The 24,653-nt window shown below is 39.8% G+C and overlaps 1 protein-coding gene across 1 annotated transcript in view; it reads right to left on the bottom strand.

The window, feature by feature from the left end:
- Positions 1 to 24,021, bottom strand: part of LOC133957392 (probable G-protein coupled receptor 153) — a 32,978-nt gene extending 8,957 nt beyond the window's left edge. Inside the window, exons 1-3 of the mRNA XM_062392936.1 lie at positions 23,628 to 24,021; positions 8,898 to 9,520; positions 5,522 to 5,951 (exon numbers count right to left, since the gene is read on the bottom strand). Coding sequence (XP_062248920.1) covers positions 5,522 to 5,951; positions 8,898 to 9,271 — 804 coding nt within the window. The 5' untranslated portion in view covers positions 9,272 to 9,520; positions 23,628 to 24,021. The remainder of the gene's footprint in view (positions 1 to 5,521; positions 5,952 to 8,897; positions 9,521 to 23,627) is intronic.
- Between the last annotated feature and the right edge of the window lie 632 nt (positions 24,022 to 24,653).

The following is a 24,653-nucleotide window of genomic DNA, read 5'->3' as shown; positions in this document are numbered from 1 at the left end:
ATATTCCAGTTCAGCACCAGCCTGACGACAGAACCTGTTATTAAGTGTTGTATTTGGCCTAAATTCAGTGAGATGTCTCTGTTAAAACCTTTAGGAGACACTTGCTCTGACTACACATTGTCCTACGTATTGTGTCCTAGATTATGTTACAAACTGTTTCTTCTAATATATGTAATTTTGTCGACGTTCACAGCTACATGCGGCATCTATTGGACTTCTGTCTGTCCTGGGAGAGGGGTCCTTCACATGTGGCTCTCTCTGAGGTTTTTGTTAATAATGCTTTTTTGATAGTTTTTCCTCACTCCTGTTGAAGGTGAAGGGCAGAGGATGTCGCACCTTGTTAAAGCCCTGTGAGACATATTGTGAAGAATATGGGCTATGCAAATAAAATTTGATTGAATTTGATTGATAGATATTGGCAAACGTGACATGAACCAGTTCTGCAAGAAGCATACATACCGCTGCCTCATTCATGTGATGTTTGTTGGATGGTTGAATTTGGGTGTTTTGTCAGCAGGCTTGCTCGAAAACGACATAACAGATTTCCTTGAACTTAGTGTAATGATGGGGCATGGACCAAGATAAAACTGAGCATAATGTTAGTTCAAACAGATCTCAAAGTCAAGCTTAGCAACAAACCAGCTGACAGCAGCAGATCTCAGCCCACATCAGCTGACGGCTCAATTGATCCCCACCTATGTTTTTAATGGACAACGCTCATATTGTGTTCAGTATTCAAGCTGCTTTAGCTGCCTGCTCTTTCTGCGGACACCTCCATCTCAGCACCTCCTTTTCATACTGACTCTGACCTAATGTCATGTGCTTTCACTGATGCCTGCTACTGTTTTAGCTGCTCTTGTCCCTGCCTCACTTTCATGAAGGAAGGGTAGGAATGTGTGCTCTATCCACCTCAGGCTTTCCTTATGGAGGGACAGCGAGGTCCAAGAACAGAGCCGCACAACCAGATATAAATATTGGATCCTAGTAAATAAGACAAATGGATCTTGGATTTCCAATTCGATAATGAATGGGTCTCGATGAAAAAAAATAGAGCTAGAGACCTGTAACTGCATGTGTAGCTGAGATAACGTGGATTCAGTTTGTATCTTCAATAGTATTAGACCCATGTCCAAGTGAACACGACTTGGTGCAGAATGTAAGGGGACTGTGGCCTTGGTGGAAATATTTGAATGCCATTCTCGTTTGTAATCACCTGAGCTCCTGCTGTAACTAATGCTTTAATTCAGTTAATCAATAAATTAGTTAAATTGAGTCAATGTAATAATATTATTGTAGGAATGACTCAACAAATAATTACAGCCACTTAACTGCTTCTTAGTTTAGGGAGAAGTGACCTGAGTTGGAGCAGGAGCCCTTTATAAAAGCATTAGAGCTAACAAGTCCCTCAGTGAGGCAGCAGAGTGCCCTGTCAGCTCATTAAAGGGGACTGCTCCTGTGTCTAATCCTCATCTCTAATGCATCGGGCACTTTGACTGAATCAAACTCTTAGCGTCAGGTTCACCCCTTGAACTGGAGCACACACTTTGTGACTTCATGGAGTTTTAACGTCTCCCCCTCATACTGATCTTGTTTGTTGACTGAGCCGATTATCTGTCAACCAAAGACAGTGGAGACAATGAGGACACTAGACAAACAGAGATTTGCTTTGCATCAGAACACAGAACCTCATTATTGTCAGCCAGAGTGCAGACACTTGAATCCAGACTCCATACAACACAATAAATCAGAAAATAATTGAAAAAATAGGACAATGCTTTAGGATATTTTTTCAATGACAATCACTCGTCACGTCGAATTTTGAGACTTTGGAGGCGGGGACAGTGGCCGATGTTTCCCCCTACCATTGGTCACTTTGATCACTCCAGTCCCAGCCTATCCCTGCTCTTCTAGCCCCTTTCCCCTTATTTTTCTGTAAACGTCTTGCATCATTTATACCACTGCTGTTGACACAAAAGTCAAACATCATGTGTCGTGTGACCCTCTTTTGTGTGTGTGTGTGTGAATGTGAGTAATTAAACACCATATTCCTGTGTGCCACTGTGTTTTTAAACTTCTCTTTTAAGGCCTAAGAATCGATGACAGCATCTTTGGCAGCATGGCGGTTATACATCGAGTGTTGTTGGTGCTGCACAGTAAAGTAAAGATTTCTACACAAATCTTTGAACGGATTTTGGATTTCAGAAATCACACTCCATCATCCAAAAATCCAATACAGGCCAACTAAACAAAGGATCTTAAAGATGTCATCCCATACCAGCTTTCACTCTCATATAAAAATGTTGGCAGAAAAAGCATATACTTTTTTCTTGTAGAATCAACTTACTGGCCAGGTTTTGACTGCTTGCTCATACAAATAACTATTGTTTGCTTTGCTTTCCTTGAAGCATCTATAATTGCTCTGTTCTTATATGTGCATCTCTATCCAAATCAAGTATTTCTCGATAGCGACCACACCAACGAGAAAGAAATATCCACCTTCATTTATGGGTGTTACAGATTTACATGCATTTTAATAGCTCATTACATCATGTCATAAATATGGCTACCAGACTCTTTATTGTTGCTGTCTCTGCAGAGGAAATAGGATCTTTCTTTATTACTATCCTACCCTCTCTTTTCTGCAAACTCATACAGAAATACACTAGGACGTTGTTGTCGTTGTTGTATGCAAACAAACTCTTCCAGCTTATGAAGCAGCAGTTTTACCTCTGGTCATCAATTATCAAATTAATTATCAATATCAAACATGGAGGTATAGAGACACACACACTAATAAATAAACATGTAAAAATAACTGGGGAATTATTTGTGATTATATAAATTAGGAAATTATGAAATTGTAGTATTCTAATGTTTATTTCTTTATATTATTTTTCAAATTCACAAAATTATAAAACTCATTTTCCAGTGTTCTGATTGGTTTTGATACACAAACCGCAGCTGTGGTGCCTCAATTGCTGAGTAATGACTCTTTCCAGTAGGACCATATAATAATCAAGTTTGTTCATTCTCTTTACATTTACTCACATAAATTAAATATGGTAAAAATATGGCGTGCTAGCATCTCCCTAAAATCTCCTCCCCAACAGGGTGAGTGGCTACTAGAAGCAAAAACATACATAAAGAAATAAATCTTATTTTAATTTTAATTAAAGCGTAAACATTTAAGTTTGAGTGAGAATAGGATACATTTCTTATGGGAGCATATATTGGTGATCCGAGCAGCATAACTGCACGACCTACATTCAGCTCACTGTATTTCAGACCACTTTAAAAACAATACATTTTTATGTTGTGTCCTCTTGGAGAGAATTCAAACACGTTGTAAGAGGCATAAAAATGATAAGTCGAGCTTGGGGCGTTTAAAACCAAGTGTTACATTGTATACTGAGAAATAATGAGAATCAGGATTAAATTGTTTATGATCTGGGTGTTGCTGGCAGTTTGGGAGTAGAGGCAACATAGAATCTTAAACATAATCTGCTGTTTTCACCCTGACAACACAACATCAAGCAATTTGGTTATGACTAATGCGCAAAAAAACACTTCAAAAAGTTCCTATGGGTTTCTGTGAAGCAGTATAATGCTAATGTGCAACTTATTATCACTACAGTAACCATTCATGTCTAAGACAATCATTGCTTCTAGGTTAGTTATTGATCAAGTCTTACTGGAAATACTAACAAATGTGTAACTCAGAACCCTAAAGTGTATCTCTCCTGTGAATATGCCAAAGAAACTTAAAAAAAAAAAAAGGGCCTGTGCAGACAGAGTCTGTGCTTTGTGCAGGAGATTCTGTTTGGCGAGCCTCAGGTGTACAACAGATAATTCAAAAGGTTGTTTAATTTAAAAACAAAATGGTACCAACAGATGGCTTGTACACATCGTAAAAGAACTGAGGCGGTTAATTATATATATATATATAAATATATATACTGGAGCATGTTCTCCCACTTAGAAATCACACCTTATACAAGTCGGTCTCATTTAACTAGAGTTTTCAAATTTGAGGATTCAGACTGTAATCCCTGTGGCTTAAACATGAGCAGAGGCTATAACCAAAAAACTTAAACAGATCAGCCTGTACGATAAGAGGACGGCTGATTGAAGCTGCAATCCAAACAATGAGCCCGAGGCTTTCTACCGGCTATCAAGTCTGCACCGAAAACCAACGAACTGACTTGTTGAAAAATGAATGAGAACCTGAGGGTGGAATCTGAAAAGGTAATTAATGTCCCCAGGAAGTTAGACTCTGTATTTAATATTGTACGGACGTCCCTGCACAACAACTAGAGGAAGATGATTCCAGTGATGAACTGTAACATTGACCTGGGACAGTGGCCGACACATTATATCACAGAACAGGATAAACCAGACAAAGAGGGGTTTTGAAATTGTAAAGGTCGCCGAGATCCTTCTTTTATTATTATTATTGTCCTTGCGTTTATAATTTTTTTTTGACAGAATTCAAACAGGACCTTACCCCTCCTCCTCCAACACACACACACACACACACACACACACACACACACACAAACACACACACACGCACACACACACACACACACACACACACACACACACACACACACACACACACACACACGATACACTAGAGTGCATATAAAGACACATTGTACCATCCATACTCATCAAGTCTGACCTACTTACAGCTTCACATGAGAAGAAACATTGAAGTCCATGTAAATAATAAAACAGTATGATATAGATTTTGGAGCTACAAGGGAGAAGCCCCACCGACATGTCTTTTTACCATAAAGGGATAGTTCAGAGAAATGTTTTAATTCACCTTTATTTATCATTATCTTCTCACCTCTATGCCAATGGAAGGGTGGGGGAAATGTTTGAGTCCACAAAACATTTCTCGAGTCTCAGGGGTAAACAGGGTTGCAGCAGAATACAATACAATTGAAGTCAAACGTAATAGTAGACAATGAGTGTTTTCCGGTGAACTATCCCTTTAATTTCTTATTTTTACCACAACCATCTCTGTTCCATTTTGTCTCTCTCTCAAGAGACAAAGAGGTCACAAAAATGGCTGCCATCAGCCTGACCTCACTGTATGCTAGTGTGTGTGTGTGTGGCTGTTTTCTAAAAGCCATTCACCGTCTGAATCATATGGAAATATAAAAAAAATTATGCTTGCACATAAAATAACTAGATATCATACATAACAACATGTGTATATTGTCGTAGAAAATCAGAATAAATTAAATGTGGTCTTGTAGCACCCTCAAAAGATGATGGATGGATGGTTCCTTCAACATTATATCACTCTAAACCAACAGAAAATTTTGACAAACCACCGCCTGTGTTTTCTAATTGATCTTGGAGAAGAACAGACATTAACACACTCAGTCACAACTGATCCAACAGTCTAACATCTGCGTAAATGTTTAACCAGGAATTATTCAAATATTGAACTATAAGTGTGGGGACCAGCTCTATCAGTAACTGCTAATTAGGGCAGTGAACTCACCAGGATGGGGAAGCCAGTCAGGAAGTCATAGATGAAGACGATGCCACTGATCAGGTAGGTGATCTGCAGAGACGTCTTGAGAGGCTCAGATCCATCGATGGATGATCTACGCTTCCCCTGGGCATCCTCCACCACTATAGTCGGGACGTTAAATTTGTTTTTGTCTGCGTTGTGGCCCGCCTGAATGGTAAAGGTCTGAAAGAGAGCAATGCCGATGCAGATCACACCCATGGCTACGCTGCCGCCGATCAGCAGCAGGAAGCACACGCCAAAGCCCAGGCCGATCTCCGTCACGATGAATCTGCAGTCGGAGGTGTAGAAGCGCTCGTTGGTGTCGTGCCAGCCCACTGCTGGAAGAGTGGACAGGATGAAGGAGACCATCCAGATGCCCATCACCGTGTGCACCGCCTGCTTCTTGGTGTTACTCAACCTGCAGGAAGAACCATCGATTTTAGCATGAAGTAATTTGAACTGTTTTCAGGCTTTCAGGTGAAATTAGCTTTAGACTTGTTTGCTTATCCTGTAAGTCTTCTTCTTGACCATGACTCTGATGCATCTTAATACAAACTGTGCTAGTGCTTGGGCCACAAATACTTAATGTACATGCTGAGATTTAAAATAGACGGTATGACAGCTCATAAACAATATATAGAAACCTTTGTTGAGAAATGATATGAAATTAGATAATAGTAAAAGATGTGAAGATGACTGTTGCATTCAGGAATTGAATGCTTTTATTTCATAAGCAAGGGACAGACTGTTAATAAATATTTCAGCAGAGAGTTTAATCATAAAGCTACACCATGTTCTGTCTGGGCCCAAAAACGTCATGGTCATCACTTAGATGAACTGAAGTTGAATAGAAAGAGATCAATGCTTTGCTGATGGCAAAAGATTGCTTTTCACATTCCTCGGTCTATTTGTCATCTGGGTCTATTTCAGTTTGAAGGGATTTCTATTTCCTCTCACCTCCAAGTAATTGTTACAGTCCAGCAATTTGCCGAATGTGTCTGTGTCCTCTGGGTGGGCCACTGTTCAAAGTTTGCACTGGCAGCACACGTACATCTATAAACGTGGCAGGCAGCGACTGGTGTTCTCATTTCCAAAACATGAAGAAAGATTGTGCCATCTTGTCAAAACCTTTGGACCTAAAGTTGAAATGAGCTGGTTCAAGGCATCAGCAAGAAATTACATAGAGAGGAAATTGTGTTTTTTAGAATTCAAAGATACAATCTACTGCAGGACTTTTTTAATCCTTTTTAGTCACATCAGTCCAGCATCTATAAATGGACCTGCACTAAAAGTGTATATAATAATAACAAGGGGCAGAATACTAGAGCCACCATAAATGTACTTCTCCTGTTTCATTTGTGTTTGTGAAGGAATACAGTAAAGTCTCCGTTCAGAATCAGTTGGCTGTGAGCAGTTTTGGCAGGAAACCCAATCTAGTCTCCCTGTAGAGAACCAGAGCATGTCATCTATCCTGGTATTCCTCTCATTACAATCCTCTCGAGGAGCACTGGCCTGATACGAGATAAATCAAAAGTATAGTTCAAAATATATGGTGCTAGTAATTCATTGGCTTATACGCAATGACACAGTGTGAGTAGCACAGAGGGGGCAGCGGTGGCCTCTATCTTTGCACTGTGACTCTGTGCAAAGACAAGTGGGTCTTGTTGTCACCGTGAGTAATAATGCTAGCCTTTCCTGAATGTGCCTGGGGTACATATGATGGGAAGGTTACGTCACCAAGCTGCTTGAATCTATTACCAGAGAACGTGCGTTGCGAGGAAAAATGCTCCTAAGAGATAGTGAGCACGGGGTGATGAGAACAGCTGCCGAACTACAAGGTAAGAATTCATAATCAGGCCTTCAGTGTGAGTTAAAGTCAGAGAAAAGGCCACTATGCAATGTCAGCAAGGCTAACGTGGGGCAATTTAAATGAAAGATGAACAGCAATTACGCAGGGCATCACCTGAGCCATCACTGTATCATATCAGGGGGAAGAGTGAGTTGAAGACAAGCAGAAGAGCTGCTGAGAGGAAAAGACAGTGTTTCCAGACAGGAGATGAGACAATATAGTCAGATGAGTGAGACAAAAGAGAGGGAGATAAAAGCATTTCTGTAAAGCCTGATATCTCTGTGTGGGCATTAACCAACAGCGACAGCTGCACAAGCAATATAGATAACAAGATTGAGCATAGATTTAAAAGGAAGTTTGCATATCTTGTTTCATATGAGCTTATCTGCATGGAGCTGTGAAATTGGCCAATCTGACTGTAGGCTGAGCATCTGCAGGCCTGATGCCACAGGAAGTACAATCAGGCCTTGTTGAGAAGGAAGAGACAGGCAAAAGCAAAGTGATTCTCACCACATGTGCCACAGCAGCAGCTTCTGCACCATTTCAAAAGCATGCACAGTAGATATGAATATGATTTCATATGTGCTCAACCTGTAGTTTCCACAGTATAAATGCATCTGCAAATTATTGTTCTGTGCCTGATGAGAGATGATCTAAAGATACACAAATTAAACTGGTATACTGATCATTTCATGTGACCAATGTTTTAATTGTTTGATTATAATGGTCATGTTTCATTGCAGATAAAATACCAGGTGAAAAAAATTATGATGAAAGAAAAATTGCTGCATAATAGTATTACTGTGTAATCAGAAGTATTTGTTAATACAACAAGAGCAAACATTGGGTATTGAGTTATCTTAAAGCAGCTCTCATGAATCCCTGAATACAGACAGAAATACAGTGAAAAGCTTGTTGTTATGTAGAGGAAGCAGAGTTGATGCGCAGAACATCTGATTACGTGTCAACAGCAGATGTCTCGGAGGTCTAACAAGACCAGCATAGTGTTACTGCAGCAGAGTGCTGAATGTTAATACGAGGTAAATCTCATCCTGATTATTCAGAGTTACTTTGTAATATCACTTGTTGTGTGGAGCCAAATGAAGAACGAAGCCAGAGCTGGCAGAGCCTCAGTCTGTGTTACCCCAAATAACTGCAACCAGCAGAGGTGTTGGGGCATCCCCATCAAAAACACATGTAAACAGGCCAACAAGTGGCATTGATCTAAACAGTGTTCCAATCCTATCTGAGGAACCTTCTCAGAAATGCAGGGAGAGGACTAAAATTAAAATAAATGTCAGAATATCAACTCTCTAGGTGTCTTTGCCAGAGGATATTATCTCATAAAATGTCTTTTCAGTTATTTTCTTCTAGGCATAATTGTAATTACAGAATATATCTGGTTAAAATGTATGTATAGAATGGTGATTATATCACCATGAAACCACAACAAGGACAACAACAACACTCAGAGACAGATACAGTATCTAAATCCATCTTCGGAAACCATCTTACCTGTAGTTCACAGGCCAGCGTACCATCCACATGCGGTGATATGACAGTGAGGTGACGGAGAAGCAGGTGACCAAAGTGAGAGTGTAGAAGGTGGAGACGAACATCTTGCAAAGACCCTCGTTCCACTCGTAATTGGAGTGACGGCGGCGCAGCGTTATGACACAGTACATGGTGATGGGGATGGCCATGTTGAGGATGTGCGTGCCCGCCAGTGTGCAGATGAGGAACTCCAGTGGCTTCCACTTCTTCTGCTTGGCACTGACGCTGAGGATGCTCCAAGTGTTGGCCAGGATGGACACACCCGAGCAGACCAGCCAAGCCAGCGTGTTGGCGTTGATGACGTCATCCTTCATGGTGGTTATCTCATCCACCATGTTGGAGCGGGGCAGGGCAGGCGCCTCGAGGAACTGTTGGCAAAAGCAGGTACACACCAGGAGAAGGAGGAGGTGGTGATGGGTAGGAGGGGATGCAGGGCTTTGGGCAAGGCAGGCATCCTATCTGGGTGGGCGTGCATTCTCCATGGGTTGGACACAGCGGGAGAGGAACATGGCAGTGGAGTGACACAGTGGGACGTTAGAGGGGGAGGATGGCAGAGCCGGACCAGTTCCTTTATAAGCCTGAGGCTGGAGAGAGGGAGAGAAAAGAGAGGGACACACAGTGATCAGAGACAGAGGGAGTCAGCAGAATAAAAAGAAAATGATATTAGTCAAAATAATCCTTAATCATACATAATTCCTCATCCCAGTGGACTAAAAGGGTTACATTAATCACAACAGTTTAATTATCACTGTTAATACTTGAAGCCATCCATTTCATGTAGTTAAAACAGAACAGGAATCAGTCTGCAGAGCAAGACTTAAGTTGCAGTTGTGTGCAACTGCTATTTCAATAACACTGAATCCAAACTGCTCCAGTAGTGCACAGGGAGATATCAATATTGACAAAATGTATTGCACATGATGCAATGACAAAATAAAATAAAAATCACCCTATAGTAAATTACATTTCTAAAGCTGTTTCTAAAGCTATTTTTTATAATTAATTAATTCTTGGCATATTTAATTAAGTTCAATTTATAGACTAAGTATCTCTGACGATAAATAATAATCAATATCTGAAGCGTTAGCACAGCACTTTATGGTGTTGATCATAAGCTGTATGTAAAGATGAACGACAAGTCTCCACCTATCAGAAATTAAGCTAAAGCCACAGCCTGCACAGTACTTATCGGGGAATGGAGCTACTTGCTTGACCAATCGTGAGTCAGGCTCAGCTATCGATCAAAATGTTCCTCTACATTTTTATAGCATCAAATAATGAATTAGAACTAAAAATTACCAGAAATAATTAACAGGTGTCTGTTTTTCAGCTTGTTTTTTTCCTCACTAGACAGTCGACTACTCAAAAAACGTAGAAGTAGCTCTCTACAAAAACTGAGTAGGTTGCTCCAATTTGGTTGAGTTTTGTGAGGGTAATTTCCAGTATAACACAGTTCCAAGCAAAGACACTCTTCAGAGAAGGATGACTTTGGTTCATCCACTGTGGTGTGAAAATTGCTTGGCACAGCTGGAGCATGGTGTCACAGCTATTTCCTGTCTTTTGGCTTGTCCAAACACTGATGTGCTGTGGGCAAGACCCTTGAGAGGGGACACTGGAAATAACAAGAGCAACGTCATCATCTCTCTCTCCTCTCTCCCCCTCCCTCAACAACTATGAGCCAATCAGATTCAGTCCTGCTAAAGCACAAGGTTATACAGCAGCATTGTGTGAGCTCCCCCTGCAGGAACCGTGTAACCACTTGAATCAGGAGATGAAATGACAGTTTGCCATTTGGCTAAGACAGAGCAACATCAATTAGCTACCAAGTAACATCTACAATGTAAAGTCTTTTTCTGTTCCAAGCAAAATGTGGCACTGTGGGTTAGCAAGCAAATAATGGCACCACATTAACACTGTACGACTGAAAGGATGCTAAAATGACATCTGACAGCCAGTGGTGAAACAGAGTGATGTGAAGGCAAACCTCAATCTGAACTCTGAATCACAAATCTGTCACATTTAGCTCAAGTTAAAGGTTTAGCATGTAGAACTAAGTGACATCTAGTGGAGAAGTTGCATGTTGCAGCTGAATAAACCCCCCCCCCCCTTCCAAACATGCAAGAAAACCTGTGGTAGCCTTCAAAGGGTCTTCAGTTTGTCCAGTTTTAGGCTACTGTAAAAAGCAAGGTTGCCTCCGTAGAGAGGACCTGCTCCTGATGTTAAAATATGAAGGGCTCATTATGGGGTCAAGAAAAAAAACCTATTTGTAATATTTAGATGAAACACACCCTGTACTTAAAACAGGTTACCAACTGAAGCTGAATGTTAGAAATGCTGAAATACCATTTTTATTTTCCTGACACTGATACCTTTACTTTTGCATAGGCTGATATTGATCACTGATCCGATACCAGTGCATCAAAAAACGTATATTCAAAATTTTAACAGCTGGATGCTACCAAGCCTGTACAGAGGTGATGATTGCTATCATCGTTGTGTGGCCTGGCTCAGGTTAAACAAAAGTTAATACATCCACAAAAACACAACATTACTTCCTTTAACTAGCTGCAAATCATAAATATAAAAGAACTTTCAAAGTTTTAAATAGCACAGGGACAGTATAAAACAGCAACTTCACATTTAAATAAAGTTAGGAATAATCAACAATTGTTAACACTAGTGTCCAATATTAACATGGACTTTCCATTGTGGAATTAGACATTTTAGCTCACTTCTGCTTTGGCAAAGGAATGCTTTCCAGAGAAAGAATCTTTCAATTTTATCTGAAGCTAATATACTTGAAATACTTGGCACCAATGCTTGTATCGGTATGGGAGACCTTAGACACATGAGACTTAAACTGTTCAGTAGTTATTGTAGGATACCAAACACACGATGATCCTAAAATAAGATGATAACAAAGAAACTTTTCCACTGACATTTCACCATAGAGATGATCAAAGAAAACATACTGTGTTGAAAAGGGTGTGATCACACCCTGAAAAAAAGAAACACATGGAAGCAGGCTGGGATATAAAAAGAATGATGGATAGCTTTGATCCAGGAATCCCCAGGTGTTTGGGATAGACACAGTTTGTGTGTTGACTGTGGACTCAAACCTCAGCTGAATCCAACACTAAACATTGTAGCAGCGTTGCACAATCCACCACAGCTTGAGTCCAAATTCCACCAAAGTTCATCTGAACTGACTCCAAAGAGTTTTAGAAGCAACAAATATTATTGTAGGAAAAACACCAGATTCGAATACACATAGGTTAAGCAGTGAAGTTGGAATGAAGTTTTTGTGTTATTGTCATTGTCCATGAGTCACAGTTCCAGATTAACAACTTTCCAGCTCTTTGACTGAGAGTAAAAGTGTACGACATTTACTAATAGACAAGCATCACATTTTCAATTGCGACTGGCTTCTACAGAAAGTAACTCTGCTCGTTTCATTTTCAACATCCTTTATCGCTCACTTCCATTGGGATTGTATTTCCGTTATGTGCCTTTTTCATTCGTGTTTTCTGTTAATGCGCCTGTGGGAGTTGTCTCTGCCACTGTACACAGGGGTTGCACAACAACATCTTAGGAATCATTGCTAATTTAAAAATATATACATAAGTCGATATATCAGTATCATCAGTATCGGATTTGGTATAAACTCGAAAGATCCTTCGTTCGGTGAGATACGGATGCTCAGTCTAGAACCTACAGATAAGTACAACACAGCTCTGACAGCCCCTGGTACTACACAAGTTTTACAGCAACTCATAGTTCACTGTTTAGCTCATCTCGTCCTGAACGTTACTGTTTTAGTTCACGATCATCACCCGCATAGTTTCACTCACAGCCACAGCAGACAGTTGTGAAAAAAGGCTCTAAAAACCCGCTGTATTATTCATGTAGCACTTTATTTTTAGTGTCTGTAATAGTAATGATGGCTGCATTTAACATGTTCATGCTCACTCAATAACATGGTGGCACACTTAATGGAGTGGAGCAACTGTCTATGGTATTACTTGCACGTGTGCTCTTTGTGCTTTAACAAGTCCATGGCCCTGTCCCAATTCCCCCCTCAGCCCTTACACTTGGCCCTATCCCTTTGTTTGCGTTGTCCCCTTTCTCTATGTGATGTAGGGGAAGTGGCCATCTAGCCATTCAAACACCCCTTCAACCGTACTGTATTCAGGTCCCTTCAGGACAAATGGGTAGACGGCAATTCCTGAATGCTTTACGAACGGACGAAGCAAATCAAAATGGCGACTACTGTGGGTAATATGCACATAAACTCAAATATTCAATCTTGCAAAATAACCATAAATTTGTATTTACTTTTATAATATCTTATTTTGATCCAGCAGCAAATGATAATGTAATTCAATCCCTTTGACAAGCGTGTCAGGAAAATCGATATTAACACCCGTATATGAAGTTCAGAAATTGTTTCCGTCTCCTGTTGTAATGTTTTCAGCTGAAGGATGGACAGGACCAATGTTACATTAAAATAACCAATGTAAACACATTGACTGACTGTGTATTGATCAATAGATCATTTGTCCCGTCTGTCCTGCAGTTGTCATCAGATGTGTCACTATTATAATGTTGGCTTATAACGGTTGTTAGTTGATATCGTTTGTCACTGTAATAACGTTTGTTTGTTGCTGATGACAGAGCGAGTGGTGTCCCAATTCCTAGGGGAACATTTTCGAGCCCTATCTCCTGTCGCCTGGTTTAGATGGGAACACCCCCAGCGAAGTCAGGAAGCATAAAATCGAGACAAAAGTGCTGCAGAGAGGAATTTACCCGATGTTAGAGATACATTTATATACAACTTTAAATAGTGGCATCTAAATACAAATATTTAAGTGACCAAATGTTTAGGATGTGTATGACCACTAACTAGCTAACAATCAAACAAACTAACTAACTAACTAACTAACTAACTAACTAACTAACTAACTAACTAACTAACTAACTAACTAACTAACTAACTAACTAGCTAACTAACTAACTAACTAACGAACTAACTAACTAACTTACTAACTAACTAACTATTTAAATAAATAAATAAAATGTATTAAATAAATAAATCTGTTACATAACAATAAAATCTTTTCTTGGTTTTGTTGTGTGTTGGACAATTTAACTTGAACCAAGAAAGAAGACATTTGAGTCTCAGTAAAGCAACCTGCCCTTTCGCTGTTTTGTTTTTCTGGTTTGGTTGTCACATAATATTTCCTGCAGCGGAAAATAGAAAACCATTTATCCAACAGTGTGCTCCATAATCAAGATAAGTCATGTTCCAACATAGGAAGAGTGCAGTGGAAAATAACACTAAGCCGTCCTGCTTGGGCTGACCTGAGGCTCTTGAGGGACAATGTCAGCTTTCAATTAAATACAAGACATTTCAATAAGGTCTAACAAGGTTATTCCAGGATGTTTATATGCAACTGAAGTTTTTGCCTATGGGAACAGCTGGAATTGTTGAGGGGAGATTCCTTTCCTGGCATTGATTAAACCCTGAAAAGGGATCTTTCTTCATTAATATTATAAATTCAATGTATTCAACAGATGCTTTTGACTGTTACGTTATCACAACCTCTTCAAGTGACACCATGTTGGTTGTCATCAGAAACGTTCACCTCTGGCTGCCTTCAGGCGGATGCAATGCCTAAAAACATACCACCCTAAAGGACCCATAGAAAAATTTTCACATGTAAAACCAGCAAAAATTAGCCTTAATGCACCTTCGATTTATGGTGAAAAATTGGTCAGTGCTTGACATAATTAAGTACCACTGGCCCCGTCGCCACTCCAATTTTCCAACTCTTCCACCATGCACTTATATATTTTTGGAATCATTATTTGCCAATCTGCCACAATCTGCCAAGCTAAATTAAGAATACACCACATCCTACATGTGCACTTCGTGATGTCATGGTCCCTTGCTGCAGAATCATCCAATCATTGTAATTCCTGGGATACTGGATTGAATTAAATATGATTAGTGGATTGGATTACTTTAAATTAGGGTTTGGCTTTGCATTACAAAAAGAATTGTCACTATTTGGAGCAACTGCTGTGCCACAGAATATGATTGACTGTTGGCTGTAAATATCTGACATTTACATAAGAGCCTGCCTTCTTGTAGTACCTCCGAACCAAATGTGGGCAGACTGTTTGAGTTTGTACATTTAATGTTCTCACAGAGGCACTGTTATTCTAAAAATCTGCACCAACACTTGAGATGTCAGGATCACAATAACCATAATGACATATCGTCCACTTAAGTAAAAGTCTCCAGGCTTAAAGCCCAGCAGCTCATTGTGTATATTGATGCAACGGTCGCAGTAGCTTTAGAGTGAACAAGACACACACTGTAAATACTGGCAGTCATAACTCAGATGATTTTCTTCAGACTCCTAGTGATGCTACAGAGCAAACACTGTAACATTTCTGCCTCTTTTCAACCCCTCATTAGCAACCCATCAGAGAATATGCTCTGTTGTTCATCTCTCTTGGTTTTGTTTTTTTGACTGAACTTCCCTAGATCGTATCTATTTATATTCCTTCTTCTCTCAGTTTTTCTCTTTACTTTCTCAGAGTGGAAGCAACATATCAGCTGTCTTTACCACAGGATACCTTTGTTTAACGTAAATTGCCAGGAAATTCAACAACTAATCCAGAAACAATGAAGGTAACGACAAATACGATGCTACACATTCTCAGAGCACTAATGAGTAATTCATTGCAGTTACAGTAGTAACGTTTGAGTACTAGCGTTAGTAGAAGTAGAAATATTAGTGGTGGTAATAGGAATAGCATAAGTAGTAGTTGTAGGACTGGTTATATTTAAACCCTTGACTGACGATCTTTGTAACCCTAGTGACTCTAACAGCTTGATCACCCACAATCCCATGGGCCTCTAAGCCAAATCTGTCCTGTACACAGGGGAAATCAGCACCAACAATTACACACACGCTGTAAACACTTGTGCTCAAACATCAGGATATTGAATTTTAATAGAGTTGCACAAATTCATGGAGGTGTTGATACAAGGGAGATTGGAAAGTGGAAAAATGCCATGTCTTTTAATGATTACTCATTTTCCACTTCCCTAAGCTCACAAGAACAGTTTACCTCCCAACACTAAGACCTGCGTCAGAGCAAAGGCAGAGTAAATAAATCATATTTTGACCTGATTAAATTTGGTATCAGCTGTGGTACAGAAAATTATTGATTCCTGAGACTTCTGCCATCAAAAAATCATTGATTCTGCAACTATTCAAATTATGACACCAATAATGACTGATACAAATTATGCCTTAAGAGTCACATGGCATTTTCTTCCAAGTGTTTTAGTTCATATAAGGATGTTTTGGGAAAATCGTTGATAAACCTTTGCCAAAATCCTCTCTGGCAAATAATAAAGCAATAAGAAGTTAAATAAAGACCCTTGCTTAAGATGATCCAGTATTATAGATCAGATATGTTCCATGAGCAAAAGTGCAGAGCAGTTTGACAGTGCGTTCTAACAAGTGTTTTGCTTTTCAATTCACATAACATAGCATTCGTTTTTTTTCTAGGCACACAGTAAGTCTTCTTCTCTATATATTTATCACTTTGCGCATTAGTCACATTTTGAACTACTGAGAAAAAGGACAAATGGTTTTTCATTGTTCATCTCCAACGATAAACAGCTGAGATAAAACAGAGGCGCGGAGTGTGTCTGGACAGATTTTGGCAGACGTAAATATGGATTTATCCATCAAATCAAAGGCAGAGATGGATGAGATCAAAGCAGTAATTACACAGAAACCTGTTCCAAGAACTTTTCATAGCATATTTTAACCATCAGCGCCATGTTGCTCAGTGTGTTGGGTGTGGTGCACAGTGGACGCTAATGTACATGAGTGGTGCTGATCCACATCTCACAGCTTCAAATTGGCAGGAGCTGTAGTAGAAGAAGGGAAGTGGACCTGTTTTCTAAGCTCCCTGCCGACAGGTGTGATGCATGGGGTCTTTTATAGCCAGACCAGCCACTCATCCCTGGAACTGTCAGAGGGGTAAAAACTGCACCCCAGGAGGCAGAGCTCAGTACTGGTGTTTAACATTATATCTCTGATGCTTACCCATGACAGCTGCTGAACTATGAAGGTCTACTCAGCAGGTATGCTTTTTGCAGCAGCATCCAGCAGCACTTTTACACAGTTATAAACACTCAGGCTAGGGGCAGCACAGTACTTACACAGCCCCCTTATGCTTTTATACGGGAAATGTCAGGGCTCTTATTCATTTCTAAGTCCCACTTTAAAGCAATTATGAAACGCTAAGGTTACTGCACTGCTTTCAGATTTACAGATATTTAAATTCTATTTCTTGTCTGTCTTTTTATTTTTTTATTTAATATGTTGACCGATCTCTAATATTACTGTTTGTTTATGTTCTTCAATCCTGGACATATGTATTCAGCAGCAAAACTTTAAATGAACAACAACTTTCTGGCCTCACTTATCTATGTAATCTCACTCCAAAGCCTTTGAGGTGTGCCATAGCCTAAAGTGCACCTTACTTAACATGTATTGATGATAACTGTGATTGGTAGCATCGCATTTTCTCCTGTAGGACGATTCATTTGATGGGAACTGTAGTTTATTTATTTAACTGAAAGTCCACCATGATCTTCTCAGTTTCCGTCATCATTGTTTGAAATAAACAAAGACACTCAACACAGCGACATAGAAACTCCATGTCCATCTACTGAGTGATTGCAGAGCGACGCAGACACACAACAGCCTAAGTATAAATACTCACATCAGCGTAGGCCACCTGAATATAGGTAACAGTAGAGGTCTCGGTCAATCATCCCCAGACATATAAATCAGCTTTTACACCAGTGTAGCATGACAACTTGAAAAATACACAACGAGCTTTTATTTACATGACAGCCAGATAGCTTACTGCGTTACCAAGATCAGCCCATTGGCAAACCACCATCACATTAGATAGTCTGCTTCACTGCACTGGAACCAGACTGCATCTCTTATTTCTATGTTGCATAGCAACTGCCTCAGTCTAGAAGAAAGCATTCAGTGGAAAAAAACATGAAAGTCTGCCTTATGAAGTTAGTTAGTGTGTGTATGCCGAGCTGTTTATCAGAGACAGAGTTATAGCTAAATATATCTTTTTTACATTATAAGGTTATGAATTTACCTACAGGAATTTGTATTTGTACAAAATGGTCTAGTTAAATGTATCACTACAGCACAGATAGAAAATGGGCTACCAGATAATATTCATAAATGCAAAAAAGCCTATTCCTTGAGTGAAAATTCAGGCTGTAATAAAAATAAATATGGCATTTAAACATAACTGTATGCCACACTGAGCCAGGAAGCGAGGAAGACTCAGAAGGCCACACCATCCGGCCTAGTTTACCTGATTGTAAAGACAGAATACATTACAGCGTAAGACACCACCTTGCACCCCACAGCTTCAGCGACAGGTTATGTAGAGCAGAGCCCGGTGTGTCTCCGACAGTTTATTATTTACTCAGTATAATGAACTCCATAATTTGTGTCAAGTCTTCTTATGCGGTCTGTTAAATTTCATTGTGTGGTTGAAATGAAAAATTCTAATCCTCTGGCCTCCAGTTGCTTGTCTCAAATAAAAGTACATTTATTTATTTTAAGGTTGGTGAATTATTTGAAGTGATTTCCTGGATAAACTCAATATAGAGGACTACTTTATTATACTTTTATGGTGTTTTTATTTAAGCGTTAATATCTATATGTCTGGTTTTATGAACTACCAAACAGCTGAAGGTGTAGTTTTACATCTCATCAACAACAGGTCAGCTAGACAATCAGAAGAGAGGCTCAAGCTGAGTGACACATAGCCAGGCCAACCACAGTTCAGGATAAAAGCCCTAAACTATGGTCAACACTGTGATGTGGGACTGTGGGTCCCGGTGGGCTCTGCTGGGAGCGTGGCTGTTTTTTCATTGTGACATCACAAAGCTATGGAAGTCCGGACTTCTAATTTTAAGCTACGGTTTGTGAATATGGTCTATGTGCATTTCTCCATCAATTGAGAACTGTAATACTCTTATAGTATTTATATTAAGGGCCTTTAGGTCTAGTTGAGCAGCTACTGCAGTACCAGAAGATGCTAATAACAGTGTGGGGGCACATTGCATTTCCTGTGTCAACATTCCCCAGTCAGCAGTTTTCGAGTAATGATATAACCGATGGAAATCTGAGTCAGAGGTAAAGGTGTCTGATATTACGCTTATTCCATATCTATTCCCCATTTAACACTCTGGTTTCCAGTGGATATGAATCATCCTCATTCTGCGTCATGTTCTGGAGTTTCACACAAGGGGGATTTCCAGGAGAATTAAAGGCTCGGCTTTGTATTGGGGACTTGAAATAACCTGATAACGATCTATAAAAACAATTTAGACTGAGAGTCTCAACGATAATAATAATAAGTAAAATGGTTTTTGAAGTTTATTTATATCATCTTCATCACTTCACTCTCAGCATTATGTGTAGTAATCTACACTTAACCCACAAAATTATAGTTTTTTCACCAACAGTCACCATTTGGATCCATCCATCCATAAAAGCCATGAATAAAACATATCTCGGATAGAGTATGGTGTTATTGGAACAGGACGGCATTGAACCTGATACCAGATTTCATATAGGGTATAAAGATTTTCCCATAGGCAGTTACTCTCATTATTTGCTTTCATTGCGTAGTATCCACTTACCGCGTATGAAACTGGATAACACAAGCACTCCTACTCAAAGACCGAAACAAAACAATAACAGGTTGTGAGCAAATGCCCCCTCTGTTTAATCACAGCGTTTCACTAATGCACAGCAGGGAGGCCCGGTGAGCTGGAGGCTGTGCCCTGCAACCAGGGGCCCAGATCTAGGTCTCTAAGCTGAAACCAGTGAAACTCTATCAGCTCAGGTCGTCAGAAAATAAAAAAGCTCTAGAGGTGGTCTATGACCTTGACCTCTGATCTTCCGGTCAGGAGAGGTAAGTAGAGACGGTCTCTCCACTGAATCGATACCTGTCGGTTCTCCATCTGTCGGTTCTCCATCATACCAACAAATTGAAAGCAATACAACCTCCTTGATCAATGTACCAATAGGTCCGCTAATTCAACTCAATACCTTCGCCCAATAGCGCCAAATATAGAGCTAAGTATATTTTACATATTCATGAATAGGATATTCTTCAAATAAAAATGTTTGCATCCTCTAAAGTAAGATATTAAGGAAGGTGTAGTTAGGGCCCCAGCATTGATACTGAGAGGCCTTATTTAAGTATTAATTCTCATCTTTTCAACATATTAAAAACGAGATGAACTATGTTTGATTGTTTGATTGAACTACTACTAAGTTGTTACTGTTTTGAGTGCACTGGTTTCAGATCGGTACTCACTATCACACGATCGACACGGTAAAGTCCAGGTATCGGAAACGGTGTCAGGGAGGTGGTGGTGGTGAGAAATGGCCTCAGAACATCTCTACTTCTATCGGACTATCATTTATCAATGGGACTGTGAGGAAGGCATCAATCAATCATGAATCAATCCAGGATAACAAGGATATATGTCACACTGATGCTCTATGATCCTAAAGATAAAAAAATAAAAAACATCTGATTAAATATCACTGATTGATGCTCATCAGTTGCCTACTATGGTAGTGTGCAGAGGTACTCTGGGGATGTCTCAAACTTCAGCTCTAATTGGCTTTTGCAGTGCAGTTAAATGGAGTCTGCCGGGCCGTTCGCTCCACAGTAAACATGGAATGATTAACATAAAGACACCTTCAACGGGTTACTGGTTCCAGAATGAAGCTGTTTCAAACCCACATCGTGGCTGATGAGAGCAGCTTCCAAATGAGCTGTAATTTGCCGGTCCAACTGAAAATGTAAAATGTTTAGAAAGTGTCCTTTATTTTCGTAGGTCCTGTGAGGATGCGTTACACAAACTAATATTGCAACCAAGCTTAACGTTATTTTCTCAAATAGTGTGTGGCAGTCATAAGAGAGCAGATAGGCTCAAGCAATGATGTGCCATGTTATTGTCGGGTGATAGAGAGTACTACTCTGATACCAGTGCATTCAAACGGTAACAACTTACAAACATAGTTTAACAGCTGTTTGCTAATAACCCTGGTGGCGATTGCTGTAATTGTTGTTCAGGTTAAACCTTTTGAAAAACAAATACATACAGAGGATGATGCCATAGAACTTATTTTATTTTACAGTAATAACTAAATAATAAACACAAATAAATAAAATCTATTAATACACAACAATTACCTCCTTTAAATAGCTGCTCAGATGCGAACAGTTAAAAAATACTTTTAACTTCAAGGCTTCGGAAACTTAAAATGGCTTTAAATGTTCCATTTAGCTGCAAAATCTTTTTTTGTCGAATTCATAGATCGTTATAATGCAATTTCCGAAAGCTTGCTGCTGCACTGGCTAATGCTTCACTACCAGAAATCACTTCTCCTTTTTGGACGGCTGGATCTCTAATATGTACAGTGATTTTGAGAATTCCCAGCATGCACATGATTGTCCTGTTACACAGTGCTATAGTAAACACCAATGATTACCAGCAGTGCAGTCAGAGTGAGTATACCTTGAATATAATTTTAAACTCACAATTTAGTAGCACTTACATAGCACTTACTTATAGCACTTTGTAGTTTAGCTTTTTTAAGAAATTGTACTTTCTTGATTCTTGTTATTCAGGATTTGTACCCTCATGGTTGAATGCACTTATTGTAAGTCGCTTTGGATAAAAGCGTCAGCTAAATGAAATGTAATGTAATGTGAGGAGGATGCCTCTGCACAATTTAACTAATAAGATAAAAGGTATTTAAGGGTCTGTTTGATGTAGCTGCAGCACATTTTAAACACTTTTCTTAACTGAGTGGCCAGATTGTCACAAGTGTAACCCTAGAGGCTCCCTTCCTACCTCCAACTATGACTCTAGCTGGATCACTGGGCACCATATGGCAGAGAGTTTAGATTTCATCTCAGAAACCGCCGGGAGTTTTTATGTGCTGGGAAAACAGCATGAAATAAAAACGAAAAATTATATTGATTATTAAATTGAAACTGATGCATAAGGTCTTAAGACATCCAGATATTATTATAATTTATTTTGAATTAGTGCTGTTATTAATGCTATCTTACTATATATATTGGTGTCTGAAGGAAGGCAGACTCTTATCAGTGTGTTGTGTGAAAAACAGGACAGTGTGAACTCGGACTAACATGGTCACAAAATGACAGAGCCCCAACGTGTGACAAACAAAATGTCACATATGCCCTGTGAAACACTGAGATCTGTAGTGAGGCTTTGTGGTGTAGCAGCAACTGTCACATGTAGGCTGCAGCACTGTCTCTGAGCTGTGGTTGTGATGATGATTGTCCATGGCCACTTTTTCTGACTTGTGGCTATTTCTCTATCGGGAAAATCAAATGGAAAAATAACATTTGAAAGAAAACAAAGATCAAACTGCCTCTTCATTTCCCATCTTTTGTGATCTCAGAGAGCGTTCTGTGAAAAGGTGCTGTTGTGCATGTGTTACACACGACAGACATTTAAAGTATATCTTCAATTTTATAACTGAAGTATGTAACTTTCTAAAGTAAAGACTTTCATGTGAGGAAAACTTTTGGGGAATGAGAGACACTTTAACTTCTTGATCTTATAAACCATTAAGATTATATGCATGCTGTAAAAATGGCACATAACAGAATTTTGAATTTATTTGACCTAGTTAGAATGTACACCCAGTATCTTAAGTCCATTACTACAATGCATTCAGCTGTACTGTGTCAGTATGAAGGTACAAATAATGTATGCATTTTTTTATATTTCAAATAATAAAATAAATGCTAATTTGTATATTATTTTTGTGTGCTTTATAACGATATGATAGATAATCTTATCTTTGGGCTTAGAATAAGAGGATGCACTTGGGATTTGCAAATTTTTCAAGTAGTGCTACTCTTTTTAGTTTGATATTTAAGTTGAAATTCAGCAAATCACATGAGTTTATGTTTCAAATCAAAATATGAGATTATCTATCATATCTTAATAAACATCTATAAAGAATCCATGAGGTAAAGCTTTAATAAAGCCAGTGGTGGAGATGTAAGGCTTAATGTGCAAAACCCAATTCTCAGATTGTATGGGATGTGTGATAAGATTTGGGATAACATGGATACTCCAAATTTCACGAAAGTCAAAATCAGCCTAAGTACAATACTAGACAACTAACACAATTACAATGGTTTAATATAGATTGTACATGTAATACATATTGTTTAAGAGTGGCTGCTCTGAGTGTAGTATCCAGGTTTATTCTTCATCCTGCACATTTCATCCTAAAGACCCCACGGTCAGTGAAGTTAGTGCATGTGCAGCCTCGAGCAGCTGGAATGCCACCTCTCAGGTACAGGCCACTTGGTTATCAATGGACCAATCAAAAATGGGTCAGATTGGCACACGTTCACGTGCACGCTACTTCCTCCTGCTCGTGCTGCAGGAACCCCCCTGTTTGGAGGAAACCTTGTTGTTTTTAATGGCAGCTTCAGAATGAGGGGGATCAGCACTGAGGCTGAAAATGGCTCTGCTCTTACCTGCGTTAGTCTCCACACAGACCTCCAGGCTCCCGGTGGCGAATTTGAACACTCACACCAGCCCAGGTCCGTTCTTTCCAAGTGTTTCCCAAAGGCTTTACATCCCCACACCGAGGCACCAAGTTAGAGCAAAGGGCTGCGGGAGATGAAGGATGTGGAACAGCACACTCCTCCTCTACATCATCAGCTGTACTCCTCTCTTGTCTTCCTGCCCTCTTTTGTCTCACTGACGGGAAAACAAATCGAAGGAAGACAAATCATACACGTGTTGGCACACGAAGTCTCTGCTTCTCCTCCACGCACCCTGCCTGAGCAACGCGTGTGGCTAAAAAGGCGGATTTTCTTCTTCTTCTTCTTGTTCCTCCTCTTCTTCTCCTCTCTCTCTTATTTCCTCTGACACTGGCGGCGACGCGAGCGACGGACGATGCATGACTCGCTGCGCGCGCTCCCGACAGCTCAGGGCTCGTGCGCGCGGTTCAGACCCGACTCTGCGTGGCCGTGGGAGAGAGAGAGAGAGAGTGTGTGAGAGGGAGAGAAAGACAGAGAGACGGGAAGTGAGTGTCAGAGAGAGAGAGAGAGAGAGAGAGAGAGAGAGAGAGAGAGAGAATATGTGATAGGGAGAGATATAATAAATGAGAGAGGGGAGTAAGAGAGGGAGAGGGAGAAATAGAGGGGGGATGTGAGAGGGTGAGAGTAAGAAAAAGACAGAGGGGGAGTGAGAGAGAAAAAGAGTGAGTGAGTGAGTGAGTGAGAGCTAAAGAATGAGAGAGAGATAGAGAGAAGGCGAGTGAGAGCGAGAAAGACAGAGAGAAAATGAGCGAGCGAGAGAGAAGAAGTGAGAGAGAGAGAGATGCAATGAGAAATAATTCATGAAAAATAAAAAAAGAGGTCGTTTTGACGAAGCTGCACCATGGATGTGAAAACAAAACAGGTCCTCTAACCTGTGAATGAAGAAGTACAGCTCCCTTCACTGAAACCTCCTCAAAATAATAATACAAACATATTCTCACTGCTGTCTGACTCAGC

Source organism: Platichthys flesus, chromosome 7, assembly GCF_949316205.1.
Source record: "Platichthys flesus chromosome 7, fPlaFle2.1, whole genome shotgun sequence".
NCBI lineage: Eukaryota > Metazoa > Chordata > Actinopteri > Pleuronectiformes > Pleuronectidae > Platichthys > Platichthys flesus.
Note: the sequence above shows the minus strand (reverse complement) of the source record. Positions and strands in the feature narration are given on the sequence as shown.